The following is a 24,315-nucleotide window of genomic DNA, read 5'->3' as shown; positions in this document are numbered from 1 at the left end:
TCATGATAGTTATTAAGCAGGTGACTGTGTGACTTTTGCCCCATTTTACGACCTTGTTACCACAGTTGTTAAATGACTCCCTGCAGTTAAATTAGTAACACGGTTGTTAAGTGAATTTGGCTTCCCCCATTGAATTTATTGTCAGAAGGTCGCAAAAGAAGATCACTGCAATCGTCATAAATATGAGTCAGTTGCCAAGGGTCCAAATTTTGATCCCATGACCAAGGGGGAATGCTGCAATGGTCGTAAGTGTGAAAAACGGTCGTAAGTCACTTTTCTTCCTATGCTTGTAGAATTTCAAATTGTTGTAAGTCGAGGTCTACTTCTATTTACGTAAGCGTGGATTTAGTTGTTAATTTGTCAAATTTATACGTCAGAAACCGGATGCAAATGCTGGTTTCCACCAAAAACATCACAAATCACGATTAGGTGGCCACAGGATGGTGCTGATGGACGTAATACAGGCCAGTTAAAGGTAAAGGTAAAGGTTGCCCCGCACATGCGTGCTAGTCGTTTCCGACTCTAGGGGCCGGTGCTCATCTCCGTTTCAAAGCTGAAGAGCCAGCGCTTGTCCGAGGACATCTCCGTGGTCACGTGGCCGGCATGACTAAACACCAAAGGCTCACGGAACGCTGTTACCTTCCCACCGTAGCGGTCCCTATTTTTCTACTTGCATTTTTTACGTGCTTTCAAACTGCTAGGTTAGCAGAAGCTGGGACGAGTAACAGGCGCTCACTCTGCTACACGGCACTTGGGATTCAACCTGCCAAACTGCCGACCTTCTGATCGACAAGCTCAGCGTCCTAACAGGCCAGTTACTGAGTACCCAAAATGCAGTCACGTGACTGGGGTGGGGGGACTGTCTGTCTGGATGTCAGAACTTTCAATCTGGGGTGATAACGTAGCATTTTTTTTTGTGCCTGTGTGATCAGTACATTGAACAGTCACTAATCAACTAGTTGTAAATCGGGGACTTCCTGTACTCAGAGGTGAGAAGATAAGAAAAAAAGTGTTGGATCCTTGGTGGTCTCCAAGTCTGGTTGGTTTCCTGCAGAGATTTCATAACCCAACCAGGTAACCTTGTTAGTTTCTTGGGGTTGTACATAGGCTGCCACAATTCAACCCTGTGCTGCAAATATTCTATTGTCAACCTTCTTTTTCCTATCTAGGGATAATTTAATCATTGGTTCCCGATGAGAAGATAACTTAGTCCTTTAGGCAGAGAGCTGTCTGGCTGTTAATGATAAGCCCGCGATTTGACAGTCTTTAAGATGTATGATATTCATTGCTTTTTCCTGAAAGTCGGCACGGTGCCGCCTGCAATTTCAGCCTTCGCACCAAGTTGTGTCATATTTCCACACCAATGGCAGCAATTTGTTCTGGGCTTATGATGGATATCGTGGCATAAAGAGTTTGTGGTCAGGGCACAAAGTCTGAGGTTTCAATTATCAGCTTATTGTTTCAAGCATCCTAAGCAGTTAACCATGATCTGCATCTTGGCATGCCGTCTGCATTAAAGCAAAAAAATAAATAAATCTTTATTTCCAATTTCGGGCTGGCAGGGTAAATCAGATAGGAATCACATTAGATGCACTAATTCTACTTTCTTATAAAACTATACAGGCAGTCCTCGACATACGACACAATGGAGCCCAAAATTTCCATTGCTAAGCAAAAGAGTTGTTAAGTGAGTTTTATCCCCATTTTATGACCTTACCTGCCACAGTTGCTAATTTTACTTGTCAGATGGTCGCAAAACGGGACCATATGACCCTGGGATAGCGCAATCGTTATCAATATGATGCTTGGTAACTGGCTCGTCTTTATGATGGTTTCAGCATCCTGAAGTCAGGTGATCCCCTTTTGTGACCTTTTGACAAGCAAAGTCAATGGGGAAGTCAGACTCGCTTAACAACCATGTCACTCACTTAACAACTGCAGTGATTCACTTAACAACTGTGCCAAGAAAGATCATAAAGTGTGGAAAAATTCACTTAATAAATGTCTCAGTTAACAACAAAAATTTTGGGCTCAATTGGTTGTAAGTTGAGGACTGCCTGTATTTATTTGTAAAATGTATTAATCGCCCATCTTAACACTGGTAAGTCTGAATAACGTATACTGTATAGATAGTCCTTGACTTACAACCATTCGCTTTGAGACTGTTTTAAGTTACAGTAGCACTGGAAAAAGTGTTTTATGAACAATCCCCATACTTACAACCATTGTAGTATCATGTGATCAAAAATTGGGAACTTGGCAACCGGCATATATTTATGATGGTTGCAGCATCCCAGGATCACATGATCACTATTTGTGACCTTCTCACCTGACTTTTGACGATGAGGAAAGTCAGATTCACTTAATGACCGCATGATTCACTTAGCAACTATGGTGATCCACCTAACAACTGTGGCAAAAAAGATCATCAAACTCAAAACACCATTCTGATTTTAGTACCTGATTGGCCAAATTAGAGATTTAAAACTATTCCACCTAAATTACAAAAATTGCGAATCATTAGATGGCAGCAAAGAGTTCACAGGCGTTTCCTTGCTCTTTCATGCCATCCTGTGGTCATCTGGTAGATTGCACCCCAGATTATGCACAGCACAAAATTACATTGATCAATTTTTGAAAAAAAAATATCTTTAGGTTAACTTACCTTGAATTTTTGAAAAGTAGGTGAAAAGAAGTGGGCAGGACAGCACTTTCGTTTGCCCGAAATTTGCGGCGGGCCAGCAACTAATGTTATCCCAGAGACTTCCACAACCTGTGGGAAAAGAATAACACATATTTTATAACCTGCTTTTATTTATTTTTATAAACAATGCAAGGCAGTGAACATATCTAATATTGCTTCCCTGTCCTCTTTTACCCACCATAACAGCCCTGTGAGGTAGGTTGAGCTGAGAGCGAGAGATTGGTTCAAAGTCACCTAACTGGCTTTTGTCTCTAGGGAGGGACTAGAACTCACCGTCTCCTGGTGATTGGCCCAAAGTCACCCAGTTGGCTTTCATGCCTAGGATGGGACTGGAGCATGACCTCAGTGAAAAGCACAAGGTATGGTATGGAATGGAATGGGAATAGAATAGAATAGAATAGAATAGAATAGAATAGAATAGAATAGAATAGAATAGAATAGAATAGAATAGAATAGAATAGAATAGAATAGAATAGAATAGGGAGTGGAATATGGAATATGGAATAGAATAGAATAGAATAGAATAGAATAGAATAGAATAGAATAGAATAGAATAGAATAGAATAGAATAGAATAGAATAGAATAGAATAGGGAATGGAATATGGAATATGGAATAGAATAGAATAGAATAGAATAGAATAGAATAGAATAGAATAGAATAGAATAGAATATGGAATGGAATGGAATGGAATAGAATAGAATAGAATAGAATAGAATAGAATAGAATAGAATAGAATAGAATAGAATAGAATAGAATAGAATAGAATAGAATAGGGAATGGAATATGGAATATGGAATATGGAATATGGAATAGAATAGAATAGAATAGAATAGAATAGAATATGGAATAGATTAGAATAGAATAGAATAGAATAGAATAGAATAGAATAGAATAGAATAGAATAGAATAGAATAGAATAGAATAGAATAGAATAGAATAGAATAGAATAGGGAATGGAATATGGAATATGGAATAGAATAGAATAGAATAGAATAGAATAGAATAGGGAATGGAACGGAACGGAACAAGAATAGAATAGAATAGAATAGAATAGAATAGAATAGAATAGAATAGAATTGAATAGAATAGAATAGAATAGAATAGAATAGAATAGAATAGAATAGAATAGAATAGAATAGAATAGAATTGCTAACATACGCTGGATCATGGAGAAAGCTAGAGAGTTCCAGAAAAACATCTACTTCTGCTTCATTGACTATGCTAAAGCCTTTGATTGTGTGGATCATAACAAACTGTGGCAAGTCCTTAAAGAGATGGGCATACCAGACCATCTTATTTGTCTCTTGAGAAACCTATATGCGGGCCAAGAAGCAACAGTGAGAACTGGACACGGAACCACTGATTGGTTCAAAATTGGGAAAGGAGTCCGGCAAGGCTGTATACTGTCGCCTTGCCTATTTAACTTATATGCAGAGCACATCATGAGAAAGGCAGGGCTAGATGAATCAAAAGTTGGAATTAAGATTGCCGGAAGAAACATCAACAACCTAAGATATGCAGATGATACCACTCTAATGGCAGAAAGTGAAGAGGAACTAAAGAGCCTCTTGTTGCGAGTGAAGAAGGAGAGTGCAAAACTTGGGTTGAAACTAAACATTAAGAAAACCAAGATCATGGCATCCGGCCCTCTCAATTCCTGGCAAATAGATGGGGAAGAAATGGAGGTAGTGACAGATTTTATTTTCCTGGGCTCCAAGATCACCGCAGATGGGGACTGTAGCCAAGAAATTAAAAGACGCTTGCTCCTTGGGAGGAAAGCCATGGCAAATCTAGACAGCACACTAAAAAGCAGAGACATCACCCTGTCAACAAAAGTGCGTATAGTCAAGGCTATGGTCTTCCCAGTTGCAATGTATGGCAGTGAAAGCTGGACCATAAGAAAGGCTGAGCGCCAAAGAATTGAAGCCTTTGAACTATGGTGCTGGAGAAGACTCCTGCGAGTTCCTTGGACTGCAAGGCGATCAAACCGGTCAGTCCTAGAGGAGATCAACCCTGCCTGCTCTTTAGAAGGCCAGATCCTGAAGCTAAAACTCAAATACTTTGGCCACCTAATGAGAAGGAAGGACTCACTAGAGAAGAGCCTCATGCTGGGAAAGGTGGAGGGCAAGAGAAGAAGGGGACGACAGAGAATGAGGTGGCTGGATGGAGTCACTGAAGCAGTAGGCGTGAGCTTAAATGGACTCCAGAAGATGGTAGAGGACAGGAAGGCCTGGAGGAACATTGTCCATAGGGTTGCGATGGGTCGGACACGACTTCGCAACTAACAACAACAACGAGCTGAAAGGGACCTTGGAGGTCTTCTAGTCCAGCCCCTGGCTCAAGCAGGAGAACCTATGCCATCTCAGACAAGTGACTGTCTAGCTGCCTATTCTTAAAAACCTCCAGTGATGGAGCGCCCACAATTTCTGGTAGCAAGCTGTTCCACTGGTTAATTGTCCTCATTGTCAGGACGTTTCTCCTTAATTCCAGGTTGCTTCTCTCTTTTCTCTCTCTTGACCCAACTAGATATCATTATCAATTCTAGAAGCTATAATGCCACCCCCCCGGCTCCTCTTTTCTTTTCTTTTTTTCTTTCTCCTTCCTTCCTTCCTTCCTTCCTTCCTTCCTTCCTTCCTTCCTTCCTTCCTTCCTTCCTTCCTCTCCTCCGACTTCTTCTCTTCCTTTTTCCTCGCTCCCTCCCCCCTGCTTCGTTCTTTTCTTGGAGACATTTCATTACTAAACTAAATAAGATTATGAGAGAGAGAGAGAGAGAGAGAGAGAGAGAGAGAGAGAGAGAGAGAGAGAGAGAGGGAGGGAGAGAGAGAGAGAAAGAGAGAGAGAGAATCTATTCCTTTCTGGTACTGATGATGTTACCTAGCTGAATTATTTAATGTCTGCAAGAAAACAACCAACCTCAAAGAGTATCAAGGACTGCTCAATTTTCCACCTCATCATCGTCATCCTCCTCCTCCTCCTCCTCTCCACCAACCCCACTCTCTTTTACTACGGATGATGTTACCTAGCTAGGTCATGAGACGTCTACAAGGAAACCACCAAGCTCTGAGGCCCCTCAGCTACAAACATTCTCCGCCAGAATTCTCTGAAAAAGCAGGTGAACCATTTCTTATTTGGGAAAACTGCCGAAGCTGAGGTTGGAAGAATTGTGCTTTTTTAAAAAAACCCATACATGCTGAGTCAGGATCACAAAGAGAAATGTGGGATACGACCCCTTGAATAGTGGATGAAACAGAGGTTGGCCTCAACTTACCACAAGTCATTTGGTTCAAAGTTACAACAATACTGAAAAAAGTTACTTATGACCATTTTTCACACTTATGACCATTGCAGCATCCCTATAGTCACCTGATTTATATTTGGAAGCTTGACAACTGACTCATATCTACAACGGTCACAGTGTCCTGAGGTCGTGTGATCCCTTTTGTGACCTTCTGACAAGCAAAGTCAATGGGGGAAGCCAGATTCACTTAACAACTTTGTTACTAACTTAATTACAATTGCAAGGATTTGCTTAACAACTGTGGCAAAGAAAGGTTGTAAAATGGGGCAAAATTCACTTAACCACCATCTCACTTAGCAACAGAAGTTTTGGGCTAAATTATGGTCGTAGGTCAAGGGCTGCCTGTGTTATAAGTTCAACTTCTTGCAACATCTTTGGCATGCTTGCATTTCAGGCCCTAAGCTTTGCAAACCCTTCCCATGGAAGGTAAATAAAAAATTGTGGTGTATGGTGTACTCTAAAGGGCAGGGAATGACTTGAGTTGTGACACACAACAAGCTTCCTTGGGTCAGGTGAGGGCCAAGCAGCTTCTCTGGCTAAATTTGGATTAATGTGTGTTTGTACATTTTAGCCTATTTGGTCAGTTGTGATCCAGTTGGCTGAGCTAATCTTGAAAGATGAGCTCCTCCTGTCGCCATGTGTGTTGTATAAACACAACTGGAGGTTTTTCATTTTTGTTCAATGATAACGTAGCCCAGAATAACCGACTGGGTGGCAAGTCTGAAAATGAGAAGCTACTGAAAAGATCTCCAAATACTTTAGGTGCTCCAACACTGGGGGATTTTAAAGAATAGACTGGACAGCCATTTGTCTGGAATGGTATAGGGTCTCCTGCCTGAGCAAGGGGTTGGACTAGATGACCTCCAAGGTCCCTTCCAGCTCTGTTATTCTATTGTGGGTGTTCCATCATTGCAGGATTTCAAGAGTCTACCACCATAGGATCCCCATCACCTGTATGAGATCCCCACCATGGGATCAGTATGAAATCCCCACCACCAGTATGAGAGCCACACCATGAAATCTCTATCACTAGTATGAGATCCCCACCACCAGCATAAGGTCCACATCATGGGATCCCCATCACCAGTACGAGATCCTCACCATGAGATCCCCACCATCATTATGAGATCTCCACCACCAGCATGAGGTCCACATCATGGGATCCCCATCACCAGTACGAGATCCTCACCATGAGATCCCCACTATCAATATGAGATCTCCACCACCAGTATGAGATCCACATCATGGGATCCCCATCACCAGTACGAGATCCTCACCATGAGATCCCCACCATCAATATGAGATCTCCACCACCAGTATGAGATCCACATCATGGGATCCCCATCACCAGTATGAGATCACCATCAGGAGTTTCCCATCATCAGTATGGGATCCCCACCATGAGATCCCTGTCAGATCTCCATGGCTGAACCTCCATTGCTCCTAGATTGGGAGAGTCTCACTGGACTCTTCAATTGGTGTTACTGACTCAACCAATCAAACAAGGAATCTTCCAATCAGCACCCTTTTGCAGTAGATCCTCACCCCCAAAGACCGCCTCTAGATCTTTCCCTCAAAAGCTTCTGCTCAGTTCCATCCAAGCTTTTGGAGGTCTTAGATCAGGGGTCTCCAAACTGGGCAATTTTGAGACTTGTGGACTTCAACTCCCAGAATTCCTCAGCCAGCCATGGGGAATCCTGGGAGTTGAAGTCCACAAGTCTCAAAGTTGCCCAGTTTGGAATCCTCAGTCTCAAATTTTTAAAAAAAAAGATGCATTTCAACTGAAGTGAGAGGAACTCCCAGAATCTCTTTGCTTTTCTGGTGCGGAACAACTACACAGATTTCTAAAGTTACTGGTAGTCCTTGATTTACGACCGCAATTGAGTCCAGTTCTGTTGCTAAGCAAGACAATCTGGCTTCCCAGTTGCCAACTTTTGCCAACAGCCATTGCAGTAAATTTCAAGCAAATTAGCTTGACACACATCTCCGCTTCCTGTGACGTGTGGTAGAGGTAGTCCTCACTTTACAACCATTCGTTCAGCAACCGTTCAAAGGTACAACAGCATAGAAAAAAGCGACTTATGACCAGTCCTCGCAGTTATATCCCTTGCAGTCAACTGATCAAAATTCAGACACTTGGCAACCAGCATGTATTTATGACTCTTTTAGCATCCTGGGTTCATGTGATCGCTGTTTGCAACCATCCTAACCCAGCAAACTCCACGGGGGAAGTTGGAGTTGCTTAACAACCGCATACTTAACTTAGCAACTGCCATGATTCACTTAACAACCACGCCGAAAAAAAGTCGTAAAATCAGACGCGACTCACTTAGCGACCAACTTGGGAAATTCTGGTTCCAATTGTGGTCGTTAAGTCGAGGCCTCCCTGTGAATGAATAACATTCTTGTCTGAATTTTCTCTACTGAGATATTGATTGGTTTCATGCTCTCTTATCGCTGTTTGCTTACTGACTCAGCCTGCAAAATGTAAAATCCCAGGATAACTCACTCAGCCAAGCCAAATATTGAATTTTTACTGAAGAAGCCTGAGAGGAAGCAATCTGCAGTCCCCAAGGTGAGTTTTTTCGTTCTGGAGTGTCAACTATTTTTATTACCGGGCTAAAAAAATAATAAACAAAATATTCATTTAGCGGGATGATCTAACCCACCAATCTTCCCCGCAGCAAATATTGGATTTTTGCAGTGCAGCTGAGAGAGGAAAGCATTGAACTGGGACAGTATCTCGATTATCCAATCAATACATTCTGAAATCTAGAAAATGCCTTAAGAAATAAGACTCATTTAGGACAGACACAATGCTAAAAAAAGGTACAGGTCATCCTCGACCTATGACCACAATTGAGCCTGAAATTTCTGTCACGAAGCGAGACAGTCGCTAGTGAATTTTGCCCCGTTTTACAACCTTCCTTGACACAGTCGTTAAGTGAGTCACTGCAGCTGTTAAGTTAGAAGGGTGGTTGTTAAGCGAATCTGGCTTCCCCCTTGACTTTTGCGACAGGAACACCTCGGAACACTGCAATGGTCATGAGAACACGAGTCAGTCGTCAAGCATCTGAATTTTGATCGCGTAATGCTTCAATGCTCGTAAGTGTAAAAAATCGTCATAAGTCATTTTTTCCCCTGTGCTGCTGCAACTTCAAACTGTCACTAAATGAACTGTTGTAAGTAGAGGACTACTCAGGAGTTGGGAGGGGTTTCTTTGCTTCATTCTGTGGATATTTAAATACTGTGTTATTGATTGGAAAGGGAGGAGTTGAGGAAGGTCCAAAGGGAGAATTAAAGGAGACAGGGCTTGGCCAGTGGAACTACTGGCCACTAGAATTCTCTCTAGAAGATCTTCTATCTGCTCCCAGTCTGGGGATTATGGGTGTATGAGTGGCAAATTCCTCCTGCTTTTCTCTGCCACTTTTTTGCCCACGTGCCTCCCCACCAGGCCTGTGTTGTGTCATTTTTCCCCCCAGATATTTTTTTCTCTGCATCCCCTTAACTGCATCTGCTCTGAATTGCTCTTGGCTGTTCTTTCGCCAGATTCTCCTACACCAGACATGTCAAACACAAGGCCCGGGGGGCAGATCTGGCCCGCGAAGTGGTTTCATGTGGCCCGCGAAGCCATCCTGGAAACAGTGAGGGAACGGCCCCCGCTGCCTTGGCCCTGGCCCAGAGACCCTCCTTCTGCCAGAGACCCTCAGATCTGTCCCACTCCTGCCCAGGCCCCCATAGGCACCCTTGATGCGAACGATGTAGAGCTGGCCACACCCACCCAGTAGGCCATACGCACTCTACAGTAGCCACGCCCACCCAGTAGGCCACGCCCACCCTGGCCATACCCACCCGGCCCCCTGAGGGCAACCGCAATGCTGATGCGGCCCTCAATGAAATTGAGTTTGACACTCCTGTCCTACACTAAAGCTGGCTTCATTCTGCTCCACCGTGGACGGATGGGTTGAGTTTTTTGTATAAATTCTATGCAACATGCTGGGAGGGAGGGAGGGAGGGAGGGAGGGGAAAAGAGGAAAGAGAGGAAGAAAAGAAAAAAGAAGGAAGGAAGGAAGGAAGGAGGAAAGGAAGGAACAGAAGGAGAAAGAGGAAAAGAGAAAGCATAGAAGGTGTCAGGACCCACCCCAATCCACGTCTTAGGAAAACAAAAACTCTTGGAGTCAGTTCTAGTCCAAAAGGAATTTTTACTAGGACATGTTTGGTTTTGGAAACACAAGACAGGACCTGGTATTGTTTTACAGATTGAAACTTTATAAAGAGTTTCCGGTTCAACCCCCCCTTCCCTCAACCCCATTTGGTCAGCCCTCATCCTTCTACTTCGTGTCATCCCTTTTGTGGGGAAAAAAGGAACTTTGAATCTTTACGGTTATTGCCTTCTTCCTTTACAGATTCAAATGGAGACACAGGCCAGATGACTTCTTCCCTAACCCTCCCTTTTGTTCCCCCAGTTCAAAAGGTTTCCCTTGGTCTTTGAGATAACCTAAGGCAGGCTGAATCCACATGCGCTCCTCCTTCCTCGGGAGATGGCAGAATCCATAGGGGGGGATAAGGTTTTAAACATACATTTATGAATGTGATATAAATGGATTCTGACGGAAGAAAAGAGAGAAGGGAAGAAGGAGGGAAGCAAGGGAGGAGGAAATGAATCAGGAAGGAAGGAAGATAGAAAAGAAAGGGAAGAGGAAGAGGAAGAGGAAGAGGAAGGAATGAAGAAAACAGAGGGAGGGAAGAAGGGAGGGAGGGAGGAGAGGAAAAATCCCTAACCCTAACCAAACCCTGATTGCTAGTTGGGGACCACCGCCTTTAAAGGCCGGGGTAGGGGGTGGGGAAGAATTGTGTTTTCAGACTTGCAAGGGTTGTTTTTTTTTAACTGCTTCCTTGTCATAAAAGTAATTTTAATACTCCCAGTATTGATTTCTTGTCTGGGCCACCTAGGAGAGCTGACAAATCTCCCATATCGTCTTTCAGAGGTTATTTTCCCGTAACAGACATTAAGCAAACATTCTCCACTGGTCTGAAAGAATTCCTGCACATTATAATGTTTTGACATTTTTACTGCAAGAAGGAAAAACTAAAAAAAAATAAAAATAAATATTCCCCATATACGTATCTTGCTGCTGTTTTAATGGAAAAACCCAGAAAGCCTCTCTTACGTTTCTCCGTTACCCCTTCTATATAGCGTGGTAGCTAAATTAATACAGGTAATCCTCAAGCAGGGGGTTGGACTAGATGACCACCAAGGTCCCTTCCAACTTTATTGTGATTATGATTATTATTAAATTACAGTGGTTCATTCAGTGACCGTTCGAAGCTACAACGGCCATGAAAAAAAGTGACTTAGGACCGTTTCTCACAGGCAGCACCCTTGAGGTCATGTGATCAAAATTCAGACACTTGGCAACTGACCCGTATTTATGACGGTCGCAAGGTACAAAATGCAGAGGAGGATGAGAAGATCCTCTGTGAGGGATCTAGAAGGTTGCAACTTCATGGAGGCAACCCCAATAGATCTTCAAGATCGACCTACAGATTGTCCTCCACTTACAACCACAACTGAGCCCAAAATTTCTGTTGCTAAGCGAGACGGTTGTTAAATGAGCTTTGTCCCATTTAATGACCAGTTGTTAAATGAATCCCTGCAGTTGTTAAGTGAGTCACATGGTTGCTAAGCGAATCTGGCTTCCCCACTGACTTTACTGGTCAGAAGGTCGTGACCCTGGGACACTGCAACCGTCGTAAATGTGAATCAATTTGCCAAGCATGCGAATTTTGATCACGTGACCAGGGGGATGCCGCACTGTAGGTCATTAAATGAACTATTGTAACTCAGGAACTACCTGCACTAGAATCTAGAGACATTGTCTGACTTTCCAAATGTTGATAAACCTCAACTCCCAGCATTCCCAGGAGGCATGGCCAATGGTGAGGAATGCTGGAAATTGTAGTTCAACACCGGTAGAGTTTGCTCACTGTTGGTCTGGAAGCCACAGAAGACCACGGAAGCAATACTTAATTTGGACTGAGAAAGAGGGACTGGCCCAAAGTCACCCAGCTGGCTTTCATTCCTCAGGTGGGACTAGAACTCACAGTCTCCTGGTGATTGGCCCAAAGTCACCCAGCTGGCTTTCATGCCTCAGGTGGGACTAGAACTCACCGTCTCCTGGTGATTGGCCCAAAGTCACCCAGCTGGCTTTCAGGCCTCAGGTGGGACTAGAACTCCCTGTTTCTTGGTGATTGGCCCAAAGTCACCCAGATGGTTTTATGCATAAAAGGAAACTAAAATTCCCAGTTTCCTGGTGAATGGGCGAAAACACCCAAACTTCTTTCATGGCTAAGCCAAGACTAGAACTCTCCATCCCTGGGTGATTGGCCCAAAGTATCCCTGCCAACTTTCATATTTGAGACAAGACTAGAACTCACTGTCACCTGGTTTCTACTTTGGTGCCTTCCCTATTATACTATGAGATGACTCTCATCTTCAGCTAACAGAATGCCCCAGATTCGAATTCCAGTATTCTCCTACGATCCCTGCAATCCCGAATTTAGCTGAGTCTGTTCATTAGTGAGAGACACAAAGCAATAGAAGGAGCCTGGGAGATCATCTAGTCCAATCTCCCCAACTGTAATACCACACCAACAGGGGAATACATTCCTTCCCTTCTTCCATATCTACCTGCAGAGTTGAGCAACGTCCCCACTGCTCAGGCCTTAATTCATCCACACAGCCGTAAAGTCATTTTAACACCATGCTCATTTTTATTTTTATTTTTTTTTTAAAGCAGGCGGCAATGCGGCAACCCAATGGAGAAAAAAAAATGCATTTTGTTCTCTTTCAGCTCCTTTTCCCACCCTTGTGCTCTCCGACCTGGGTCCCCGGCGTTTGTCTCAGCTCTGATTCCAGCCCCGAATTATTAACGCATTTGCCGAGCACTTAATGAGGCTTGCAAAATTTGCTGGACGGCATTGTGGTTATCCCAGTCGCTTCCTTTCGGCATGGGTGGGGGCATTGCCCTGTTTCTTGTTTTTCGGGGACGTGTGTGTGTCTCTTGTGTGCAAGCACAGAAAAGCTGCAGGCTGTCTGAACACCAAGATCTGGCTGGCTGCACACACAGCAGTGCGTGTCCGAAATTGTGCACATATTTGATAAAAGGAAGAAATGACGCCCGGAGACACCTATTAGCGCTCTCCGGATCACCAAATGATCCAGAGGTGGCTAAACAGCAGTGACACCATTTCCCTGAGTTTTGGGACCATAGCTATGACATGAAAACCGCGTATACCTAGTCCTTGAGTTACAGCAGTTTGTTTAGTAACCGTTCGAAGTTACAAGGACATTGAAATTTCCTGACTGCTGGAACAATTAATCAGTGGAACTCCTCGCCTCCAGAAGTTGTAAATGCTCCAACACTGGAAGTTTTAAAGAAGAGATTGGATAATCATTTCTTTGAAATGATATAGGGGCAAGGGGGTTGGACTAGTAGACTAGTAGAGTTTTCTTCCAACTCTTTTATTCTGGAAAAAGTGACTTATGACCAGTTTTCACACTTACAACCGTTGCAGCATCCCCATGGTCATGTGATCAAAATTCAGATGCTTAGCAACTGACTCATACTTATGATGGTCGTAGCGTCCTGGGGTCACATGACCCCCTTTTGTGACCTTCTGACAAACAAAGTCAATGGGGAAGCCAGATTCACTTAACAACCGTGTTATTAACAACTGCAGTGATTCATTTAACCACTGTAGAAAGGAAGGTCATAAAATGGGGCAAAACTCACTTGACAAATTTCTCATTTAGTGACGGAAAGTTTGGACTTAATTGTGGTCGCAAGTTGAGGATCACCTATGCCATCATGTAGGTAAGGTTTGATAAGGCTCAAACTGGGAGCTTTTTGCCGTAAAAAATATGTTTTTCCTCTTCCCTTTATGTAAGAGAGGAAGAAGGATGGGGAATGGTAGACAAATGGCGGTTAAATGTTGGTCTGTGCTGTGGTAGTCTTTTCTTGCAGCAACTGTCACTGTGAGAAAATCTTTGGGCAAAACAAATCAACCCAGCCAATACATTGTTTATCAAGCACTAATGAAATGTGATAATAGAAAGTTAATAAAATATTATATATAAAAAAGAATCTTTGGGCAATCTGGAAGGAAAACCAGAAAAAAATATTACACGGCTAAGATTAAACAAGCCATATTGTGGGAAGGGGATACAGGTGGTCCCCAACTTGGGACCATAATTGAGCCTAAGATTTCTGTTGCTAAGCAAGACAATTGTGAGCTTAGCCTCATTTTATGACCTATCTTGCCCCAGTTCTTAAGTGAATCACTGCAGTTGCTAAGTAAGTAACACGGATGTTAAGTGAATCTGGCTTCCTCCATTGACTTTGCTTGTCAGAAGATCACGAAAGGGGATCACGTAACCCTGGGACGCTGCGACCGTCATAAGTATGAATCAGTTGCCACACAGTCAAATTTTGATGACATGATCATGGGGATGCTGCAACTGTCGTAAGTGTGAAAAACGGTCGGAAGTGTGGAGAAAGCTGGATTCACTTCACAACTGCATAACAACGGCAGTGATTCCCTTAGCTACCATAGCAGAAATGTCCTAAAATTGGGTGCGACTCACTTAACAACTGAAATTTTGATCCCAGTTGTGGTCGTATTTTCGAGGACTGCCTGTAATTGCTTCAAACCGATTCTGTATTGACTACCAGGGACGGTTACTAATTACATCCCCTTTTCTGAATGATTCACAGCAGGAAATTGCTTTTTATAACCAGCATCTTGGGTGCGGGAGGTGTAGAAGAGGCAGGGATGATGGATGAAGTGTTAAGTTGGGCTGTTGTGATGCATGACTTGTTCCAGGGCAAACTTAACGAGCCTGACGGGATGAATCAACCCGAATCAAGGCGATTGATCATGGGGTGACTCAATCCAATGCACTTTTCAGTTTATCCTGATTATATTCGACTGCTTTCTCTAAAAGAACCGCTGCTCATTTAATTAGAACTGCAGAATAGATGACATCTGCAACACCAGCCCATAATTCCACCTGGCAACGAGATGCAAAACAGCCAGCATTTTCTGTGCAAACCCACCTAGGAAATGTTTTACAGGTACTCCTCGACTTACGACCGCGACCGAGTCCAAAATTTATGTTGCTATGTCGGACAGTTGTTAAGCGGGTCTTGCTCCATTTTACCACCTTTGTGGCTATGGTTGTTAAGTGAATCACTGCAGTTGTTAAGTTGATAACATGGTTGTTAAATGAATCTGGCTTCCCCCCACTGCTCATAAGATGGTCGCAAAAGGGGATCACATGACCACTGGGACAATGCAACTGTCGTAAATATGAGTCCGTTGCCAAACATCTGAAATTTGATCACATGAACAAGGGGATGCCACAACGGTTCTAAGTGTGAAAAAGAATGGTAAGTCACTTTTTTCAGTGCTGTTGTAATTTCGAATGGTCGCTAAATGAATGGTTGTAAGTCAAGGACTACCTGGGTTAGATTTGAGGGGATCAAAGAACTTGCAAACTTAACGCTCCTCCTACTGAAATGCATTTTAAGTGGGAAGGAACAGACTGGCAATGCTAGATTTACATAGCTGGCTTGCAGCTAACAGAACAGCCCACAGATGGCAGCTAAGAGGCACGAATTCCACATCCCCTTGTACCACCTGGTGGCCATCTGATGTACTGCAAGGCAGGTTAGGTTGCCAGAGTTTAGGCTGGGTCGGAGATCAAGATAAAGCCAATGGAAGAGAATAGTTCAGTGTTGAACTACTATGGGGTCCATGGGACTCTCTCAGCTCAGGTGTTTTCTTGCAGATGTTTCATGACCCAACTAGATAATGTCCTTAGTGCTAGAAGGGAGTGGAGGGTATAGAGTGGAGGAGAGGGAGGACGGTGGGGTCCTTGGTGCTCTCTGAACTTGGTTGTTTTCTTCCAGACATTTCATTAGCAAACTAGGTAACATCATCAGTTCTGGAAGGGAGTGGAGTTTATGGAGAGGAGGACGAGGACGAGGACGAGGAGGACAAGGAGGAGAACTGTGGGGTCCTTGGTGCTCTCTGAGCTTGGTTGTTTTCTTGCAGATGTTTCATTTCCAGATTAGGTATCATCAGTGCTAAAAGGGAGTGGTGTAGTAGAGAGAAAGGGAGGAAGAAGAATGGGTGGGGGAGAAGGAGGAGGAGAAGGAGAAGGAATTTGGGGTACTTGGTCCTCTCTGAGCTTGGTTGTTTTCTTGCAGACATTTCATAACCTGACTAGACTACAGTATGTCATCTGTGCTAGGAGAGAGTGTGTTTTTATACCCTAGTGCAGGGGTCTTCAAACTTGGCCCTTTTATGACTGGTGGACTTCAACGCTGGCTGAGGAATTCTGGGAGTTGAAGTCCACCAGTCATAAAAGGTCCAAGTTCGAAGACCCCTGCACTAGTGGCTTAGCCTAACAGTGTTGGCACTAAGCCAAATCAGCCATCAACAGGCACAGAGAGATAAACAACATCTACCTGCTATCCAAAAGAGACAGTCAAACCACCAAAATGGAAGCAAAAGGACGAAGCACCTCCTGGCCAGCAATCAAAACCCAGTTAAGCAGAGATTAACCACTAGAACAACACCAGACCCACAATCAGGGCTTTTTTTCTCATAGAATGCTCAGAACGGAGTTCCGGCACCTTTTTGGGATGGAACCTTGAAAGGTAGGCAAGGCGGGTTGCATGACATGTGTGAGTTCCGGCACCTTTTTCTTTTACAAAAAAAGCACTGCCCACAATACTCCAGTCAAGGAAGTACCAACTCAGAGAAACAATCTGACAGTAACAGAATCAGCCAAATCAAGGATCACCAAGAACACACTGACAGGGCAAATCGCTAATACTGGAAAATGGAAAAAAGTTCATTTAGTCACTGGAAAAAGTGACTCAATGACCGTTTTCCACACTTACGACCGTTGCACCATCCCCATGGTCATGTGATTGAAATTCAGACGCTTGGCAACTGACTCATATTTATGACGGTTGCAACGTCCTGGGGTCATATGATCAAAGTCAAATGCGGAAGCCAGAATCTTTTAATAACCATGCGACTAACTTAACAACTGCAGTGATTCACTTAACAACTGTGAAAGAAAGGTCATAAAATGGGCAAAACTCACTTAATAATGCTTTCAGTCTTGCTTAGCAACTGAAATTTTGGGCTCAGTTGTGGTTGTAAACCGAGAACTACCTGTATATAAATACATATTGCCAGGAAAAAAACCAACTGAAAGTCTATTGATATATAATAATATTAAAGGAACCTCATGACAGCTCACTTTAAGTGATTTAATAGAAGTTAATTCAGTTCCTGAATTAAACAATAACACAACTCTTTTGTTCTCTGACTTCCTTACTTTTCATCAAGTCAGGTTGCAAAATCAGGAAAAATTTGATGAGGGCCACGAAACTGAGTGATAGTTCAGAGATTCCACAAATTTATACAATATTATGGATTACCTGTATATGGGTACAATAAAAAAGAGCCTAAGGTATTTGCATGAGCAGATACATAAACTAGAACATTTTAAAGAAGCCTTCGTAAAGTTCATTTTTTCCTATGGAATATTCAATATTCAATTTATTATTGACTTGCTAGTATGATAACATGAACAGAGGGCTGGACTAGAGGACCTCCAAGGTCCCTTCCAACTCTGTTGTTCTGTTATTATCTGAGGCTGTCTTTTGTTTTGCCTCAGCTGGCTTGATGGAGGCTTAAAACAGGATCCGCTGGTTTATTGTTAAACACCAGTTGGCACCAAGGAGGAGCACTGATTTGCAATTTGTTACCTTGCACAAAGCGAAAAACAAATATCTTGTTGAAACAGGAAAAGCTTCTTTTCAGCTTATGCCAACCCATAGCATGCATTGTTTATTCTGCAGACAAAGTCATCCAGTTCTTAAACTCCCTTTTGACCCCTCAAACAAGTTTGGCGACTCGGACGAGACTAAGAAAGAAGGCAAGTGTAACAGATTAACAAAGTTGGAAGGGACCATAAAAGGTAAAGGTAAAGGTTCCCCCGCACATGCGTGCTAGTCGTTGGTACTCTTTGAGCTTGGTGCTTTTGTTGCAGACATTTCATGGTCCAACTAGGCAACATCATCAGATGACTGAATTCCGACTCCAGGGGCCGGTGCTCATCTCCGTTTCAAAGCCAAAGAGCCAGCGCTTGTCCAAGGACGTCTCCGTGGTCATGTGGCCGCCATGACTAGACGCCAAAGGCTCACGGAACGCTGTTACCTTCCCACCGGAGTGGTCCCTATTTTTCTACTTGCATTTTTACGTGCTTTTGAACTGCTAGGTTGGCAGAAGCTGGGATGAGTAACAGGCGCTCACTCTGTTATGCGGCACTCGGGATTCGACCCGCCAAACTGCCGACCTTCTGATCGACAAGGTCAGCATCCTAACCCACTGAGCCACCGCGTCCCTTATGTCCACATAATACATTAAGAATTAGAATAGAATAGAATAGAATAGAATAGAATAGAATAGAATAGAATAGAATAGAATAGAATAGAATAGAATAGAATAGAATAGAGCTGAAAGGGACCTTGGAGGTCTTCTAGTCCAGCCCCCTGCTCAAGCAGGAGAATCTATACCATCTCAGACAAGTGACTGTCTAGCCTCTTCTTAAAACCTCCAGTGATGGAGCACCCACGATTTCTGGAGACAAGCTGTTCCACTGGTTAATTGTCCTCACTGTCAGGAAGTTTCTCCTTAATTCCAGGTTGCTTCTCTCTTTCATCAGTTTCCAACCATTGTTTCTCCTCCTTCCCTCTGGTGCTTTGGTGAACAACCTGGCCCCCTCTGCCTTGTGGCAGCCTCTCAGATACTGGATCACTGCTATCATGTCTCCCCTATCTCTTCTTTTCTTTAGACTAGCCAAACCCAAGCCATTCTTCCTATGTTTTAGTCTCCAGGCCTTTAATCGTCTTAGCTGCTCTTCTCTGATTTTTCCCCCCAAACTCTCTACATCTTTTTTGTGATATGGTGACCAAAATTGGCTGCAGTATTCCAGGTGTGGTCTTACTAGGGTTTTATAAAGTGGTACTAATACCTCGCATGAACTTGATTCTATGCCTCTGTTTATACAACCCAGGATTGTATTAGCTTTTTCAGCTGCTGCTGCACACTGCTGGCTCATGGTTAAGTGATCGTCCACTAGGACTCCAAGGTCCCTCTCACAGTTACCGTTTTTAAGCCAGTTCTTGCCCAATGTGTATTTGTACCTTTGATTTTTCCTGCCTAAATGTAAAACTTGGCTTTTCTCCACATTAAAACTCCTTTTGTTGGATAGGGCCCATTGTTCAAGTTTGTCAAGATCTTTTTGGATCCTGAGTTTGTCTTCTGCGGTGTTGGCTATTCCTGCCAGTTTGGTGTCGTCTGTGAATTTGATGAGTTCCCCTGCTATTCCCTCATCTAAGTCAGTGATGAAGCTATTTAAGAGTCCTGGGCCTAAGACAGAACCTTGTGGTACCCCACTGCTTACTTCTCTCCATGTGGATGTAGTGCCATTGAGGACTACTCCTTGAGTTCGGTTTGCCAGCCAGCTACAGATCCATCTGGTGGTGATGTTGTCTATTCCACCTTTTTCTAGCTTACCAAGGAGTAGGTTGTGGTCTACTTTATCAAATGCCTTACTGAAGTCTAAGTATACTGCATCCACAGTATTTCGCTGGTCTGTTAGTTTAGTCACTTTGTTGAAGAATGAAATAAGATTGGCTTGGCTTGATCTGTTTTTAACAAACCCATGCTGGCTACTAGTTATAACTTTGTTTACTTCTAGTTGTTAGCAGATCTGTTTTTTATTATCTTTTCTAGGATCTTCCCAGGTATTGATGTTAAACAGATTGGTCTGTAATTTCCTGGGTCTGTTTTTTTTCCTTTCTAGTTCAACCCCCAACTCAGCCAGGAAACCCCATACCATTCAAGTGAAATGGTTGTCCAATCTCCTCTTAAAAACTTCCAGTGTTGGAGCATTCACAACTTCTGGAGGCAGGTTGTTCCAGGTGGTTAATTGTTCTCCCTGTCAGGAAATTCCTCCTTAGTTCTAGGTTGCTTCTCTCCTTGATTAGTTTCCATCCGTTGCTTCTTGTCCTGCCTTCAGGCGCTTTGGAGAGTAGCTTGACTCCCTCTTCTTTGGGGCAGCCCCTGAGATACTGGAAGACTGCTATCATGTCCCCCCCTCATCCTTCTCTTCATTAAACCAAACATCCCCAATTCCAGCAACCGTTCCTTATATGTTTTAGCCTTCAGTCCCCCAATCATCTTTGTTGCTCTTCTCTGTATTCTTTCTACTTATGACTGTTTTCCACACTTACAACCATGGCAGCATCCCCGGGGGATCACATGGGACATTAAATATGAACCACTGTCAAACATCTGAATTTTGATCATATTACCATGGGAATCCTGTAACAGTCGTAAGTGTGAAAAATGGCCATAAGTCATTTTTTCAGTGCCATTCAGATGGTCACTAAATGAGCAAGAAGTCCTCGACTTACAACAATTCATTTAGTGACCATTCAAAGTTACAACACAACTGGAAAAAGTGACTTAGGACCATGTTCCACACTTATGACCGTGACAGCATCCCCGTGGTCACGCGATCAAAGTTCAGACGCTTGGCAACTGACTCATATTTATGACGGTTGCAGTGCCCTGGGATCACATGATCCCCTTTGGTGACTTTCTGACAAGTCACCTCATCAACCAAGCCTTATTTACTTCACATCTGTGCTAACTAACTTAATAATTGCACTGATTCGTTTAACAACTGTGTCAGGAAAGGTTGTAAAATCGGACAACATTCACTTAATGGTCTCACTTAGCAACTGAAATTTTGGGCTCAGTTGTGGTCGTAAGACAAGGACTAAGTGCTTATAAATACATATTGCCAGGAAAAACACAACTGGAAGTCTATTGATATATGATTAATATTAGAGTTACGCAATGACAGCCCTGTTTAAGAGATTTAATAGAAGTTAATTCAGTTCCTGAATTAAACAATAACACAACGATTCTGCTGTTGTCTGACTTTCTTACTTTTCATCAAGTCAGGTTGCAAAATCAGGAAGAATTTGATGAGGGCGGTGAAACTGAGCGATCCTTCAGAGACTTCCCCAAGTTTATGTAATATCACGGAAATTTTAAAAGAGCAAAAATAAAAGCAGCCCTGAACGTGCGGCCACAATTGAGCCCAAAATTTCTGTTGCTAAGTAAAACCTTTGTTAAGCAAATTTTTCCCCATTTCATGAACTTTCCTGCAAGAGTTCTTAAATGAATCACTGTAGCTGTTAACTTTGTCACACAGTTGTTAAGTGAATTCAACTTCCTCCAGGCCACAAAATATGACCACATGATCCAGCGACATTGCCACCATCATAAATATGAGTCAGCTGCCAAGCGTCTGAATTCTAGTTAAATCACCCTGGGGATGCTGCAATTGTCATAAATGTGAAAAATGAATGGAATGGAATAGAACAGAACAGAACAGAACATAGAGTGGAATGGAATGGAGAGAAAACAATAGAATAGAGTGAAAACAGTAGAATAGAATAGAATAGAATAGAATAGAATAGAATAGAATAGAATAGAATAGAATAGAATAGAATAGAATAGAATAGAATAGAATAGAATAGAATAGAATAGAATAGAATAGAATAGAATAGGAATAGGAGTAGAGTAGAGTGGAATAGAATAGAATAGAATAGAATAGAATAGAATAGAATAGAATAGAATAGAATAGAATAGAATAGAATAGAATAGAATAGAATAGAATAGAATAGAAACAATGGAATAGAGTGAAAACAATAGAATAGAGTGAAAACAATGGAATGGAATGGAATGGAATGGAATGGAATGGAATGGAATAGAATAGAATAGAATAGAATAGAATAGAATAGAATAGAATAGAATAGAATAGAATAGAATAGAATAGAATAGAATAGAGAATGGGATGGAATGGAACAGAATAGAGGATGGGATGGGATGGAATAGAAATAGAATAGAATAGAATAGAACAGAACAGAACAGAACAGAATAATAACTTTATTGTCACTTTAAATATACACCACTAATCAGCATACATACTTTAAAGTGAAATTTCATTGCATTCAGCTCTCAAAATGGTCATGTCCCTTTTTTTTAGTGCCATTGTAAATTCAAATCTCGTCTGTTTATCAGGTGGACCAGTGTTTGAACTTCCAAATTAATAGCTGAGGAGCTGCCCATGGTGAAGACCATCAGCGAAATGTTTGTTCAGAAATAAAGGCCACATCTTTGCTCATACAACATGACAATTCCATAATAAGAAACGGGGTCAGCTATAACTCCGTTGCCCAGAAACCAGAATGCTGGTTTTAGCGAAAACATCCTTGTTTAAGGCAATGAAAAGCTTGTCCAATCTCTTACCTAAAGTGAGATTATCCGAACTGGAGTATCTCAGACACCTTTCTCGTTCAGCCTCAATGGCCATCATAATGGCACACTCTGGAGCTGTTCCAGATACCTACAAGAAATCCAGAGGGGGGGGGGGGAGTTAGAAACTGTTTTATTATTCCAGCTAGGCAAACATCTCCTTATGAAATACCATTTAAAAATCGTCAAATCGAAGCCAAACAGGGCAAACGTGAAATTTGAAGTCTGTAAATAAATAATCGGTAACAAGCAATTGAGATGTCTCCATCCATCAAAAGAACACAGAAGCCAAATGTTGGAAGGGACCTTGGAGGTCATCTAGTCCAGCCCTCTGCTCAAGCTGGAGACCTTGTACCATTCTGGACAAGACAGTTGTTAAGTGACATTTGCCTCATTTTACGACCTCCCTTGCCACCGTCGTTAAGTGAATCAATGCAGTTCTTAAGTTAGTAAGCCGGTTGTTAAGCGAATCTGGCTTCTTCCATTGACTTTGCTTGTCAGAAGGTTGCAAAAGGGGGATCACGGGACCCCACTGCAATTGTCATACGTTCCAGTTGCCGAAGTTTAATCACATGATTGCAACAGACATAAGTGTAAAAAACGGTTATAAATCACTTTTTTCAGTGTGATTGCAGAGTGGTCGCCAAATGAATAGTGTCTGTTCAAGGTTACGAAGAAACTGAAAAAAGTGACTTATGAACATTTTTTCATATAACAAGGCTGTGTTATTGGTAGTCCTCGGCTTAAAACTAAATGGGTAGTTGTAAGCCGAGGACTATCTGTAACACCTCTGTTTATTTTCTTAGCTTTAATGAAATCATGAGATTTTTTTTTCCTGGGAAAGTCACACACACGTAACTTGTTTATCATTTTTGGGGTTAGGGGTGTTCTTCAAGTTCATCATTTCTTTTATTAGATTAATCTGGATCTCAGTCTCGCAACAAGCCATCATTAAACCAGTGTTGTGCAGTATGGAAATGATTGGACTAGGTCACAGTTAGGCAACCTTGGCTCTTTTATGACTCATGGACTTCAACTCCCAGAATTCCTGAGCCAGCATGGGGGAACTATGGCCCCTTCATGACTTGTGGACTTCAACTCCCAGAATTCCAGAGCCAGCCATGTTGAGGGGAAAGGGAGAGGTTTCCAAGCTGAGCCATGCTGGCTCAGGAATTCTGGGAGTTGAAGTCCACGAGTCATAAAAGAGCCAAGGTTGCCTACCTCAGGACTAGGTGTGGGGAGAACTGAATTCTAATCCTCCTAAGAGACTATGGGTCATTTACTTACAGCCCAACCTACCTCACAGGATTGTGGTGACAGTGGGGAAAATTGAGGAAGGAATCTCTATATCACTGTTTCTTAAATTGAGCAATTTAAAGTTGTGTGGACTCCAACTCCCATTTAATTACCTTTCTTGCCACTGTTGTTAAGTGAATCACTGTTAGGTTACTGTCAACTTACAACAGTTCATTTAGTGACCTTTCAAAGTTACAACGGCACTGAAAAAGTGACTTCTGACCGTTTTTCACACTTATGACCTTTGTAGCAGCTCCATGATCGAGGGTTCAAAATTCAAATGCTTGGCGACTGGTTCAGACTTACGACGGTTGCCGTGTCCCCAGGGCCACATGATCCCCTTTTGCGACCTCCTGACCAGCAAAGTCAATGGGGGAAGCCAGATTCACTTAACAACCAAGTTACTAACAGTTGGTCATAAAAGGGGCAAAGCTCATTTAAAAAATGTCTCATTTAACAACAGATATTTTGGGCTCAATCGTGGTCGTAAGTCAAAGATTACCTATAGTAACAGGGTTAAGTAGATCTGGCTT

The 24,315-nt window shown here is 42.6% G+C and overlaps 1 protein-coding gene across 1 annotated transcript in view; it reads right to left on the bottom strand.

Moving 5' to 3' along the window:
• Nucleotides 1–24,315, bottom strand: part of VIPR1 (vasoactive intestinal peptide receptor 1) — an 83,946-nt gene that overhangs the window by 25,636 nt on the left and 33,995 nt on the right. Inside the window, exons 2-3 of the mRNA XM_081345625.1 lie at nt 22,481–22,577; nt 2,666–2,773 (exon numbers count right to left, since the gene is read on the bottom strand). Coding sequence (XP_081201751.1) covers nt 2,666–2,773; nt 22,481–22,577 — 205 coding nt within the window. The remainder of the gene's footprint in view (nt 1–2,665; nt 2,774–22,480; nt 22,578–24,315) is intronic.

Source organism: Vipera berus (genome assembly GCF_964194415.1).
Source record: "Vipera berus genome assembly, chromosome: Z".
NCBI classification, from domain to species: domain Eukaryota; kingdom Metazoa; phylum Chordata; class Lepidosauria; order Squamata; family Viperidae; genus Vipera; species Vipera berus.
Note: the sequence above shows the minus strand (reverse complement) of the source record. Positions and strands in the feature narration are given on the sequence as shown.